The following is a 13,590-nucleotide window of genomic DNA, read 5'->3' as shown; positions in this document are numbered from 1 at the left end:
TGGTTCACATCGACTTTGGCATAGCATGTAATTTGTTTGTCGGCTTATCTCAATGTAAAGGTCTTCACAGCCAATATTATGGTTCATAATTGATTTATTGTTAGGCTTTGTAATATTACGACCAGATATGTCATAAAACCCTCCACGACCAGACAATTGTTACTTGTTCAAGTATTTAACGAGCCAATAGTTTGATGAACAATCCGCACAACTATATTTAGCAATTAGACACATTGGATAAAATATGTCAATACGCGGCCTATTTCAAACATTCTGAATTATTTTATTTTGTTTACGAAATATTCCATGCAATAATCATAGATAATAATAAAAAATACAAATAAAATACCTACCAGATAAATAGCATTTAGTCCTACATTTTTTAATTAATTCATTATAAAAATATAACTTTTAAATAAATTATTTCTTTTGAACTATTAATCGTATGATGATTCACTTAAAACTAGGTCAGATCACATCAGGGGCGAGATCTAGGAAGTCAAAATAAAATCCAGCAAGCTAGAATAACCCTATCACATCTTGCCAAGTTTCTTAAATAGGTGTCTGATTTTACAGGGACAACCAATTAAATTAAAACTAGACCAGTTGACCTGTGAGCACATCTGCAGCACAAAATGTATGATTCTGCCCGCTGCACATATTCTATTCTATGCTTCTGTTACCTTCAATTAACAGGGAAGTTTAACTTCTGTAGGCCCCGCCCATTGCTCTTTCGGATCTTGCCCTCCCACTGTCTCTTCCCCTCTTGGCTCCGCGCCTTTCCTTTTTGCTTTGGCCCTTCCCCATGACACAGGGTTGGGATAGTTTGGGCGGTGGTGAAGGCTGTGGAAGTGGTAGTGGGCATTGTGTGCGTAGCAGTAGCAGGTAGTGGTGGGTGGGGCAGCTTCATGATGATGACCAAAATCCCGCTGAGAGCAATACATGTTAAACATTGCAAATTAATATATCATATTTTCATAATAATGTATCGGAGCCAATTATTAACATACACATTTTTTATTCATACTGTAATGGGGAAAGTGTGAGTTTGTTACTCAGAATCTATATGCTGGAGAAATCCGATGAGCTATAAAGCTCTTTTTCACAGATGTCCAGTCGGGGTGGGTCCAAACGTTACAACAACAAAAAATACAAAAACACGATAGGAGTGCTAAGTATAGGAAATGTAAATAAATCACTTTAAATATGAAAATTTAACTAAATAATTTATCTTATGAGGTAAAGCCCACTGAACTATTAACTTATTTTTCAGAAGCGACCTGGCCACAAATTATATAAGCCAAACAAGTGGCTTATCATGTGGAAATTTATAGCAGCAAAATCATTTAAATAATCTCTGTCCGGATTTTGTTTATGTTAAAGCCCATTTTTTAGTGCATAATATTTCTGAAACATTAATATTGAATTAAATATTGCTTTTATATACTTGACTTAAAGCTTTTGTGACTGCAGGAATGCATATTCTATAGGTCTTTCGGTAAAGCCACGTAGATAGAAAAATAATAAAAATAGCACGATGTGTCAATCGCAACACAAGCAATGTCTCTTACCTGAAGACGATTGCTTGTGTTGCGATTGAAACGTCGTGATTTACCCTGCTGATTCCTTTATTGGTTTAGGGGGAGCAGCATCGCTGCATTGACAATTCCCCTGTCGTTTCCTTTGTTCCATTTGGGTGCGGCGTGGCTGGGATCAGAATCGATTAGCAGACAACGGTGCGTTTCTGGTGATTCCACCAATAGATTAAATTGTTTTTTTGGGCGGAAGGTGGCGTGGTCTAACATTGAGGGGCGAGGTCTAACTGATGGTGGCCGTGGCTCAAGCCATGAGTGGGGAAGAAGGTTTTATGGCGGAGGGCAGGGCTTGCCTGGAGGTGACCGGGGCTGGGGGGCTAACGGAGGGTGGTTGTGGCCTCACCTAGGGGTGCAGAGAAATGCACGTGGTGGGGGGGGGCTGGAGCTGTGGTGCACGCAGCACGACAAACAGTGGTGGGTGTGGCACCACAAGAGCTAATAACAAAACAATGTGGAAAATTGGAATCTTACTCGCACGTTTAGTCATGGCCAATATTACGCGGCAAACTCACGCGCTGGATCCAGTAAAGCCATCAAGATTTTGGCCCAGAAGGCTTCCTATCTGGACAAAGATGCAAAATACATGGATAATGTGCTCTATAAAACTTATTTTGTTAAATTATGACATCGTTTTTTAAAAAAATATTCGCGAATGTTATTGTTCAGTTTTTCTTTCAGTAGTTTAGATTTTTCGATTGCATATAGTACCTTGGCTTAGCCTTCATACGTTACAAGTGAAGCCTGAAGGCCTCTATGCCCCTCTGCAGGACTTCGGAGATCAGGGCCATTGGGCCTTGAAAACTTTTAGTTATTATAAAATTTTTGATATTTTTACTGTGAAGTGCAGAAAGTGGAATATCTGGTCAAAAAAAGATTGGATTTAATGGGGTACTATTAAGAAACTATCAAGAAATTTGTGATCCCAGTCAGGGCCAGATGTTATGATATAAGGTGGTCAAGAATAATAACTGTCAGCAATGGAATGGAACTCGTCTGAGTAGATGTCTGCCAAAGAGATATGGAGCTATGAAATCAGTTCATGTGCACGGTCTGGATGCATCGTTGCATCACAGGAATATGAGAGGTGGTGTTGGCTTGGGGAAGTCTTCATCCAGCAGTGGGTTATAACCATGACTGATGGCACTCTACGACTGCACATTCACTTGTCCCACTAATGACCAGATATGTGTGCATGGTTTTTTTGCAGGGATGTAATTGCCTTTGAGAAAGCGTATTGTGAGTACAGACTGAACAGAATTGATGGTGCTCTAAAGACGATCGAAAGTGCTTCACAACAAACCAACAAGTTAAAAGAACTCCTGGGACAAGTGGTTGGTGTTTATCCACACACGTGAAACTTGTGTATTGTACAATAACATTAAGTGCTTTCAATTGACAATACCTCATCACAAACGTTTCTGTTTGACCTTAACTTATGTTTACCTTCTTTTGACGTCTATTTTGGAGTTTTCTGCTTTTTTAATAGTTAAATATTTACAAAGTTGTGAAATGGTGAAACCAAAAAAACATCACGCCAGGAATCAGATTGAGTTGCATATTCGGCGACAGGGCGGTGCATTGGTAACACTTGCGCCTCCGCAAGAAGCTCTTGGGTTCTGATTCCTGACTCGGGCATCTTTCTGCATGGAGTTTGTATGTTCTTTCCCTCTTTTTGCTTTGGGTTTGTCATCGGGATCTCTGTTTTTCGCCCATAGCTTAAAAAACGTACAATGCGACTGGTGATGGCCGCAAATTACTTCGTTGGGGTTGCATATTGTAACATCGCCCCCCGACCGCAAAAACTCAGCAGGTCCCTCCTGATTAAGTTTCTTGAGACTCAGTAGGGCTTCCCTGGTTAAACACGCACAATAACAACTATATTTGTTGATTTTTCTATAAATTAACCATGGGGGAATTATGACTGGTAAGGCTGCAGTCATTGGGTATTTGCAGTAATAGTCAGGTATGTCATTGTATTGTGCGTTCTGCAGTGAGTTTGTTAATTCTCAGCATGAATCATGCGGGGGAAGTATGTTATTAATTAGTGAGCAGGGTGAATTTTTCAAGTAGCATATTAGTTTGATAACTTCGAACCCAATTATGTTAACACCCAGCATTATCAATTGGAAGGTAGTTGCCAGGGTAAAAACTGAACATTTGCAGTGCAGGCCAAATACAAATTGTGCAGTGAAGTCTTAATTGATTTTAAATTACGATGTTATTATGATGACACTTGTTTACCCAGAAAAGCCTCACTGAGCTTGAAGATGTTTGCAGGAGTGCCCTGTAAAGTTTTTGTTGTAAGGGACACAATTGTTACATGTTCCCAACTAAATTATTTGAGTATTTGGCAAATTTGAACTCTGACCTTAGCACAGAATGGCGGGATCTTTAATGTCCCCCGTGAAGCAACCCCTAATAGACCAAAATGCGGAGATTACTTTCACCTATGCCTAACTTTATTCTGGCACCCTTTGCTCTCATTTTATGTATGCACTGTTTACACTGCCTTTTTTCGATTTGCGTGTTTGTTCCTATTAGACCAAAATATTGATCTTAAATGCACCCATACCTACATGTTTTCTGGCACTTCATGCTCTCACACTGTGTGCACTGTTTTTAGATTCACTTGTGTTTTGTTCATGACCGTTAAATACCCTGTTTTTTATCTGTGCAATATTCCTTATAACCCTGTACTCATTCTCGGAAATATTATTTTTTTGTCTTTTTGTTTGTGTTGCTGCTGCACTCGTACTCCACGGGTCTCGCTTGTAAAATATCCTGGAAACTGGCTAAACGGGATCATCCGTGAAACAAATTAAATGAACTCAAACTTTTTTTTTGTACAGCTAATACACTTGCAAAATGAACGAGAATGGCCTGCCAGATTCAAACCGCGAACTTTTGCAAAAAGCAGTGAGCGCACTATCACTCAACCAAGGGTTCTCCTGTAGCTTGGGATGTGATCACAGTCATTGGATTTTGCTGTTGCATCTTCACGGATTCTTCTGTAGTGCTCATGGGGAGCTGTTTGAAGAAATGACTCGATGTGATATTTTAATTGATATTTGTACTACGAACAAGCTAATGAGCTCGATGGACTGAATGTGACCCCCCTCTCATTTGGAATATTTCTCATGTTCTTATGTATGTACGGTTCATGTTTTTAAGTTGTTTGAAGCGAATCTCATTTATGCAGTATCTGTATGCTTCATGCTTGTGAGGTGATTGACCCGCCAATCTCTCTTGCAGCTGTATCGACTGGAGAGGTATGAGGATTGTCTAGCGGTGTACCGGGACCTCATCCGCAATTCCCAAGATGACTATGATGAAGAGCGAATGACTAATTTGTCTGCAGCATACGCAGCCGTGGCAATGTGGACAGATTCTGCTGCATGTGTAAGTAGCTCCGTTTTCTTAGATGAGAAAACTAAACCTGTGATTGGGTCCGATTAGTGGTGCACCAAATAGTGCTTCTGATATTTGCCAAATACCAAATCCTTAAGTAATGATGATAAAACTATTTGTAATGCTTCACATTAGAAAACATTTGACAGTTGAATGATGGATTGCGACTCGCAGGTGCATAAAGTGTCCTGCAAATTTGATATCAAAGCCAAAATTACGTTCCTTTTCATGCAATGAAGTACAATAAAAGAGAGTCGGTGACGTGAGCAAAATAATGTCGAAAACATACAGGGGGCAAAATATACATGACAGAGAATGCAGCCAGATGAGAAATTTAGGACAATATAGAGTTGTATTTTCAAAATAGATTTCTGAATTCCATCGAACGTAAAAAAGCGTGCATAGCTTTAGATTTGCAAGTTGACATCGCACTCCACCTAGTGTGCTCATTCAATCGCACGTGAACAGTGTTCCAGTCAGTCTTTTTTCTACCTTCATTTCAGGTAGCCTGGGATACCGTGAATTCTGGGTTACTGGAATCTGGCTTGGAGAGGTTTTTATAAAATGTAATGCTAGTGTTTTTATCCACAACCATGCTCATTATTATTTTGTTATGTATCCGTGTGAGTTTGCATTGAACCTGGATTCATATCTTCTATGCTGGCAGTTTACCAACATTGACTCAAGCAAGTCTGGCTCTGCTGATGAGACACTGTCGAATCCGGTCCAGAGTTTGCTTGTACTCAATGTTGCTGAAATTATGCACTCCCAGAAGGCTGTCAGGCCGATGGTTTGTGTAATAATTATCTTTTACATGAAGCGACGAATATGTGAAGGAGACATTGCTTGCCCATTGAGTGTTTTGTCAATGTCAACCATTATGTAAGACAAGATGTATATTTTTGAACGTAATTTTTTTTCTACTGATGACTTAATTCAATACTTTAGGACTAAATACTGTGTCTAGTCTGTTCTTCAATACGCCACGTGTTTGCATAATGTGAATTGGATGTAACGCGATTACTGTATCACAACACATTTTTTATAATGTGGATGTGAATTGTTTATAATGCGATCGAGTGAACGGAACGATGTCGCTCAATTAGGAATTAGCGGTTGTACGACTGCCTCGGCGTAGCATCACATGAGGCACTGGGATGCTGCTGGATGCTTCTAGATGCTACCCACGGGCCTCAGTCTTTGTTCGTCCCGCGTACGCATATCATGCATTATCGTGGACTATGCTTTTCCCTATATTAGAAATGATTAACGATAACACGTTAAAGGAGAACATCCTGTATTGAATGTCTGCCTTTGATTTGTACTTTATGTTTAACACGTAGGCTTTCGCGACCAATATTAGTCATAATAAAGGTTTTTGGGTTATATCACGTTATTTATAAATTTGTTGTAACCCTCCACCACCCGACATGGCCAAACAGTAAAAAATGTGTCACGTTTACAAAAGACAAATAAAATAGTTCACTACTTTCGCCCACCGGTGTGTTGAAGAGTGAATCAGCATCATTTCGAATTTTTTAGTGCGACGTTTCGCTGGTGATTACGTCCAGCATCATCGGGCAATTTTGCCAGAATAGTGAAGCCCTCCACTTGCTCCCGGTCTTAAATAGAGCAGCAGGGTGACGTCATAATTTAACCCAATCTGGTGCGGTGATTTGAGGTGGAGAGGGTGGAGGGTATTGTAATTATAATAGATTTGTAATCATTCAATTGTTATTCATTCGTATTTGTTTCCCCTATAAGGAATTGTAATTGTAATATATATTTTATTTAATAATACGCTTCCTGGCCGCACTAAGCCTGTAGCTGTCAGAGCGATTAAAAGTTATTTGTATTTCTATCAATTTCAATGGATTCTCTAATTAGTCTTGGCCAGTAATAATTCGTTTTACACAACACTTCAACGTTATGAAAATAAATTGAGTGTCCTTGTTGACAAGCATGCTCTGCCACTGCCGAGAGTTGTTTGAGATAATTTAATATTTCTTTGGTGTTATTTTCGTCTTATGGTGATGTGACGTCCTGTCTGACCAATATAGCATCTGCCACATAAACAATTAATCCGATATACACCTTCTGTTAGTTATTTAGGCAATTCGTCTTTAGTGCAAGATACAAGTTTTAGAATTTTGTGTACTGTACCAAATCTTACTTTAATGTTTTGCTTTTGCAAAACACGGGCTAATTTGTCAGTTACTCCTGAGAAATATGGTATTTTAATTGTTTTAACAATCTGAACGCTTTCAGCAGTGTTGCTTTGCGTTCGTGATTTGACATTCAGTGCTCTGTTAATTTCAGTATTATTGTAGCCATTCTGTCGTAGTGCTTTTTTAACATGTTTAATGTCTCCCAATAGACTTTCACCATCTGACACTGTTTTAGCCCGATGTACGAGTGTCTTGATAAGAGAGGATTTCTGAGCTGGGTGATGATGTGAATCTGCATTCAGATACTCAACAGTGTGAGTTTGCTTTCAGTAAACGCTGTGTTAATTTGCCATTTATACCATGTCCAAGCAAAATATCTAGGAACGGGAGTGTTATTCACCTCCATTTCCACGGTGAACTGGATGGTCAGGTTTTGTGAATTGAGATGATTTAGAAAATCATTAAGTGCATCTTTACCATGTGGCCATACAACCAAAGTGTCGTTAACATATCTAAACCAAAAATATGATTTTAATGTATACGAGGCAAGTGCTCTTGTTTCAAAGTTTTCCATGTACATATTTGCTATAGCAGGAGATAAAGGAGAGCCCATTATGGCTCCTTTCTTTTGTTTATAGAAATCACTTCCATAAGAAGTAAGTGTTATGTAAACAATGGCCAGCTAGTTTCGGGATATCTTTTGGTAAACCTGTATTCTTTACCAGTGTATCAAGTAATTTAAGCGACTTGTTCACTGGAACCTTTGTGAATAGAGAAATCACATCAAAACTCACCAGAATATCATTAGGGTAAAGTTTGATATCTTTAATCACATTCACAAGATGTTCTTAATTTCTTATGAATGAAGATGTCCTACCGATGTAGGGCTGTATTTGTTTAGTTATATATTTTGTTAATTTATATGTGGCAGAGCCAATTGTACTGACTATGGGTCACAATGGGATGCCGATTTTATGAATCTTTGGTAGCCCATACAGTCTAGGTGGTTTTGAGGCCCTTGGCTTAATTTGGTTTTGCTCAGTCTTAGGGATTAATGCATTTTCAATGATTGCAGTAGTCTTATGTTCTCAAGCAGGGGTCCCCAACCCCCGGGCCACGGACCGCTTCTGGTCCGTGGCTTGTTGGGAACTGGGCCGCACAGCAGGAGGTGAGCGGTGAGTCCGCGCGTGGCCTGCCCATTATTTTATTTACCACTTCCGTCCGTGCCTCTTTCCCGCACTGCGCACTTGTCTCAGTCACAGTTTTGGTAAGCCCACAAGCTTTAACCCCTAGCCAAAATGAGTAAAAAACAAACGTCGCTGGAGAGCTTCTTTGAAAAGGGGGGAAGACCCAATGATGATGATGACCCCCCCCCCCCCGGTCCGTGAAAAAATTGTCTTTCACGAAACCGGTCCCTGGTGTCAAAAAGGTTGGGGACCGCTGTTATAAAGTATTAGATGGATCTCGTTTAATTTTTATGTAGGTACTTTCCTCTAGTAGATCTTTAATTTTATTATCATAATCGGCTCGTGACATCACTACAGTAGTGCGACCTTTATCAGCTGGCAGGATTTGAATCTTTATTTAATCGGAGCTCTCTTAAGGCTTTTGCTTCGTTCGAGCTAATTTTTACTTTTGGTACTTTGCTATTCTCAATTATTTTGGCAATCTCGTGTCTAGTCATCTCTGTCTCATTATGTGGAAGGAGTCTTACCGCTGATTCTACCTCGGCAATTATCTCAACCACTGGAATTGTGCGTGGGGTAACGGCAAAGTTAAGGCCTTTAGAAAGGACGGAAATCATGTCACTGGTTAAAACAGTGTTAGTTAAGTTCATTATGGTTTTGTTTTTAAATTGTTCGTTTTTAGTTATTTCATAATAAAATTATTCATAATTTGTGCATGCATGCATAATGTACGTTGTTTACCATATACATAACCCAACCGTTAATGGATACCCATTGTAATTTATATGCATGAATTAATCCCCCCCTCGCACGTAAAGGGCTCACAAATGACGACATCACATAATCCCTCTAAGGAACGAAATCTGGCTGTCTGCATAATGAACCTATTTGTAATTACTGGCGAAACGTACTCAGATTTTCAATGTTGTGGATTTGCTCTCCAACACACCGGTGTGCCGTACTTGTAACGAATTGGCATTTTCTGTTTACGTGACAAACCCTACCAATTGGCTGTCGGGTGGTGGCGGGTTTAACCACGTTTATATTTACGTGATCTAACCAAATAAACCTGTTATGGAAAAGAAAACCTGTATTATTTTTAGGAAAGGCCATGTATTGATATATTATATGTACTTTGTCTAATTTGCTAAATACTGTACAGTTGTGGGGATTGTTCTTCAACCCACCGATGAGCTGAAACAATTATTGGCACGTAAACGATTGTACATGTGATAATTTTATTGCACAAGTGGCAATTAATTATTGGATGACGGACGGTCTCAATCACGCATTTTGTGAGACCATTACATGGCCTAACCCAAAATCAACTATGAATCAAAATAAAATTGGGATGTGTTTCTGTCTCCTAAAGGATAATGACTTTGGATTTGCCGAGGAGAGCTATGAGCAGTGCTACAATATGGCATGTGCACTGCTTGGTCAAGGGAAGCTGCTGGAAGCGATGCAAACACTAGGGAAAGCTCAAGGTAATTCAAGATACAAATACACTATTGTGTCATTACAGTTATATCTCGTTTTTACACAGCGGGCTCTTGAAAAGCGGCATGTAACTCAAACTCGCATAAGGGGCCGTCCATAAATGATGTCACGCACCGAGGGGGGGGGGGGGTGAATGGAGAAGCATAAATTAAAAAAAAAATTTGAATGATTGTTATGAAACATTTTGATTCTAATGATTCTACCAGGGCTTTTCATTTGGTGAAATGAGTATGTGATTGTTATAATTCTCTCCATTTTGCTTTGTTCTACTACAAAGTTTCAAGTATTTTTTATAGTTATAATTACTTTTAATATTTTAGAATTATAAGAGAATTTCACTAATATTCTGAACATCTGCAGTTTTAGTTAGACGTTGAATATTTTCAAGTGAATTTTATGCTAAATTTCAGCTTTCCAATTCCTCCTTTTTAATACTTGTTTTCTCCTACAACATCAGAGTGCAGCGCCACGTTAAATACGTACTACAATGACAATAGTTTTAGTTAAAAGTGATTTGAAGCATGTTTTATTTTCAAAATGGAAATATGGTTTGGGGGGAGGGCAGAGCTTTGTGACGTTATATTTGAGGGGGGTCTAACTTTTTGTGACGCCGTGTGACGAAAAACGGCCAAAATCGCGTGACGCCATTTATGGACGGCCCCTAAATTAAATGTAATTTTCTCATAAAAATGTAAGGAAATGGTTGGGGTTAGGGAGAGCACTATCGAAACTCATTCTTACATTGACATATTTTACTGGTTGCAGTACATGTTACAATGCTACCATACAGGTGTTAAAGATAACATATTTAAAGAAAGAAAACCAAGTAAAACAAAAAGATGTTTAACACGCAGTGGAGATGCTTATACAAGACATTGGTAGGCAAATGCATGCACAAGACAAAGTTCACGCGGACAAGATCTCCAAAATGGCACACAAGGAGATGCTGATGCCGGCCCTGCTTGTTGTGGTTGTCATACTCCGCCTCAGGTAGCATCGCTACTTTGCTGCCTGACTAACGATTAGCTCGCAGCGTGTTCCGTAGCACCATGACCAACGAGCTGGAGCGCGTTATTTCAATAGTAGTGCACGCATAAAAAAAATAATTGTAAATGAATTTTTAACGCCATATTGAAAAATCGCGATGCGTAAAAGGCCAGGCTGACTGTATTTACAGACCTTCAGAATGGCTCTCTATCTGTCCACTTCGTGCTTTTCAGAACTGTGTCGTCAAAGTTTGTCTGAAGATCCCGTGAGTACTGCTGCACGTCACGCTCGTGTTGATAAACGGGGTGGTGTCGTGTCCTAGTGGTGTAGTGTGTTTCGCTACTGCTTGTTGTAATGCTCATACATTTTTAATAAATTAAACCCGGCTATTACTCTGGGTGTATTAACGATAAACAATTAAATGTGCCGTCTGCTTCACAGTAAATGTTGACCTTCATGTGGAGTAATTCGCAATTGTAGGCATGTTCTGTTTGATGGTCCAAATTTTACTATTTCGAAAAATTACCTCCAAATTACGCCATTAAGATTACACATACCAGTCATCACTACTGGCAGACCAATACCTGATTGTCGGCCAGATGCGGAGTCACCCTGCACCCATAGGGGGTGCCCTTTCAAATGTTTGAGATGAAATGTGATGCAAGTTGCTTATCATGTTCAAAGCTCTTTGAGATGCCCCGGCGTGAAGGGCGCTCTATCCAAAATAAATCATCTTATTTTTTTAAGTGGTGGGTATTCTGATTGGAGTGCACTGTCAATTGGGGAATTATTTTAGTGAGTTTCTGTGGTGCAGGACATCACAGAGGATGACATCCAGATGGAGCTGGCCACCATCCATTGCCAAGAGGCTTTCATTCACCAAAAGCTTGGCCGACACGAGGAAGCTCTGCACCTCTACAGCCAGGTGGTCAAATCGAGGTTTGTGCGTTTGTGATTCGGTATTGCACGCAAGGCCCCTGAGTATGTGCGAGTCTGGTCATGTAGCCTAAATGCCCAGACACCGCATGCCCCAAGCAAGCAGCTTCTGTTCAGCCAGATAGAAGGAGCTAAATGGGCATGGCATGGGTAAGAGAAGAGATGGACTAATGTGGTACAGGAGGATGTGGAGCTGAGTGGCCTTGCCAATGACTTGTACCAGCGGTTTGAAGATTGGCCTCTTGAGAAGGCCCATGAAGATGCTATTGGGCATTTGGAGACAGTCACCCTCCAATATCAATGGCGAGCAGAGGAGTGACACAAAAATGAGTGCAGCGCCCGGCAGCTACTCTGAAATGTTGGCAGAGCCCTCTTGAAAAAGGGTCTTGAGACTCAGTGAGGCTTAAATAATAATCGACTAACCCAGCATGTTTTTCCCCTTTATTTCAGGCCCTCGGACATTGGACTTCTTGCTGTCGCAGCAAACAACATTGTTACTATTAACAAGGTACATAGATATTGTTGTGTGTAAAAACCATTTTAACCAGAGAAACTAGATCTTTATTGTTTTGAAGCTTTCGTGACTACAGAATTCCATACTTTTTGGTTCTTTCGGTAAAGTCACGTAGGTATAAAATAAATCACGACGTTTCGGGTGCAACACAAGCGTCCGTCATCAGGTGGGAAAGCATGGTCTGCTGCTGAGGCAGACTGTTTTAAAAGGTTTGAAATGGGTGTAGCCCAAGGGTCATAAAGAAGTGGCCGGGGCTAGTGATATTAATGTGAAAAATTAGCATGTAGCTGTAAGATAGGAGGAGAGCGGCCTCGATGAGGGCACGGAAGTGGCTATGTTAATGTGAGAGATTAGCATGATGTTAATGTGAGAAATTAGCATGTAAACGTAAGATAGAAGGAGAGCGGCCTCCTCGACGAGGGCATGGAAGTGGCTATGTTAATGTAAGAGATTAGCATGATGTTAATGTGAGTAATTAGCATGTAATTGTAAGATAGGAGAGCGGCCTCCTCGACGAGGGAGTGCAACCCAACGGGTGCAATCCAAAGGGCATGTGAGTATGAGAGTGCAATCCAAAGGACATGTGAGCATGAGAGTGCAATCCAAAGGCTGAGAGTGCAATGCAAAGGACATGTGAGCATGAGAGATCTAAGAGAGAGGCATAGAGAGAGACGCAGAGTCGGAAATAACAGCTGACATAGGCACATAGGATGGAAACATCGCAGTCAGTTAGACTACCTGGTTAATAACGTCCTTCCAATGATTGCTCAGTTTGTACCCAACCTCTCGGTTGAAGTTGTGTCTTGAAGTTGTGAATTCCCTCATCAAAACACGACACCATAGGGCCCGTTGCATCTCCGACCAGCACCACCTAGCTAGTGAGTTGGAGCACGTACACCATGCCCTCAGGATGAACGTAGGATGGAAACATCGGATACTCGGACCATACAATCCGCAAAGCTGTCTCCCCAGCCATGCAGAGACAACCTTCTGAGGATCCAACCAAATCCATCACTTTACCGTACATAGCAGGGGTTACCAAAAAGATTTCCAAAATCTTAAAAAATCCAGGTTCGTTTCAACACAGTACACAAAATGCGTGATTAAATCCCATCTGTAAAGGATGTGATTCCTGACATGCAATACCCTGGTGTCTACAAACTGAGTTGTGGTTGCAGCAGCAGTTACATTGGGGAAACGAAACGACATGTCTCGGACCGCGTTCGTGAACACAAGGCAGATTTGAAACATGGTAGGACCAATACCTCTGCCATTGCCGATCATTGTTTTAACAC

At 40.5% G+C, this 13,590-nt stretch overlaps 1 protein-coding gene across 2 annotated transcripts in view; it reads left to right on the top strand.

Moving 5' to 3' along the window:
- SRP72 (signal recognition particle 72) overlaps positions 1 to 13,590 on the top strand; it is a 62,512-nt gene that overhangs the window by 1,703 nt on the left and 47,219 nt on the right. For both annotated transcript variants that reach the window (XM_078599058.1, XM_078599057.1), the window contains exons 3-8: positions 2,803 to 2,926; positions 4,848 to 4,994; positions 9,731 to 9,845; positions 11,079 to 11,110; positions 11,660 to 11,784; positions 12,232 to 12,289. In XM_078599058.1, coding sequence (XP_078455184.1) covers positions 2,803 to 2,926; positions 4,848 to 4,994; positions 9,731 to 9,845; positions 11,079 to 11,110; positions 11,660 to 11,784; positions 12,232 to 12,289 — 601 coding nt within the window. The remainder of the gene's footprint in view (positions 1 to 2,802; positions 2,927 to 4,847; positions 4,995 to 9,730; positions 9,846 to 11,078; positions 11,111 to 11,659; positions 11,785 to 12,231; positions 12,290 to 13,590) is intronic.

The sequence above is a fragment of the Lampetra planeri genome, chromosome 12 (assembly GCF_965212315.1).
Source record: "Lampetra planeri chromosome 12, kcLamPlan1.2.h2, whole genome shotgun sequence".
NCBI classification, from domain to species: domain Eukaryota; kingdom Metazoa; phylum Chordata; class Hyperoartia; order Petromyzontiformes; family Petromyzontidae; genus Lampetra; species Lampetra planeri.
The sequence above is the reverse complement of the archived record's forward strand: the minus strand, read 5'-3'. Positions and strand labels throughout refer to the sequence as shown.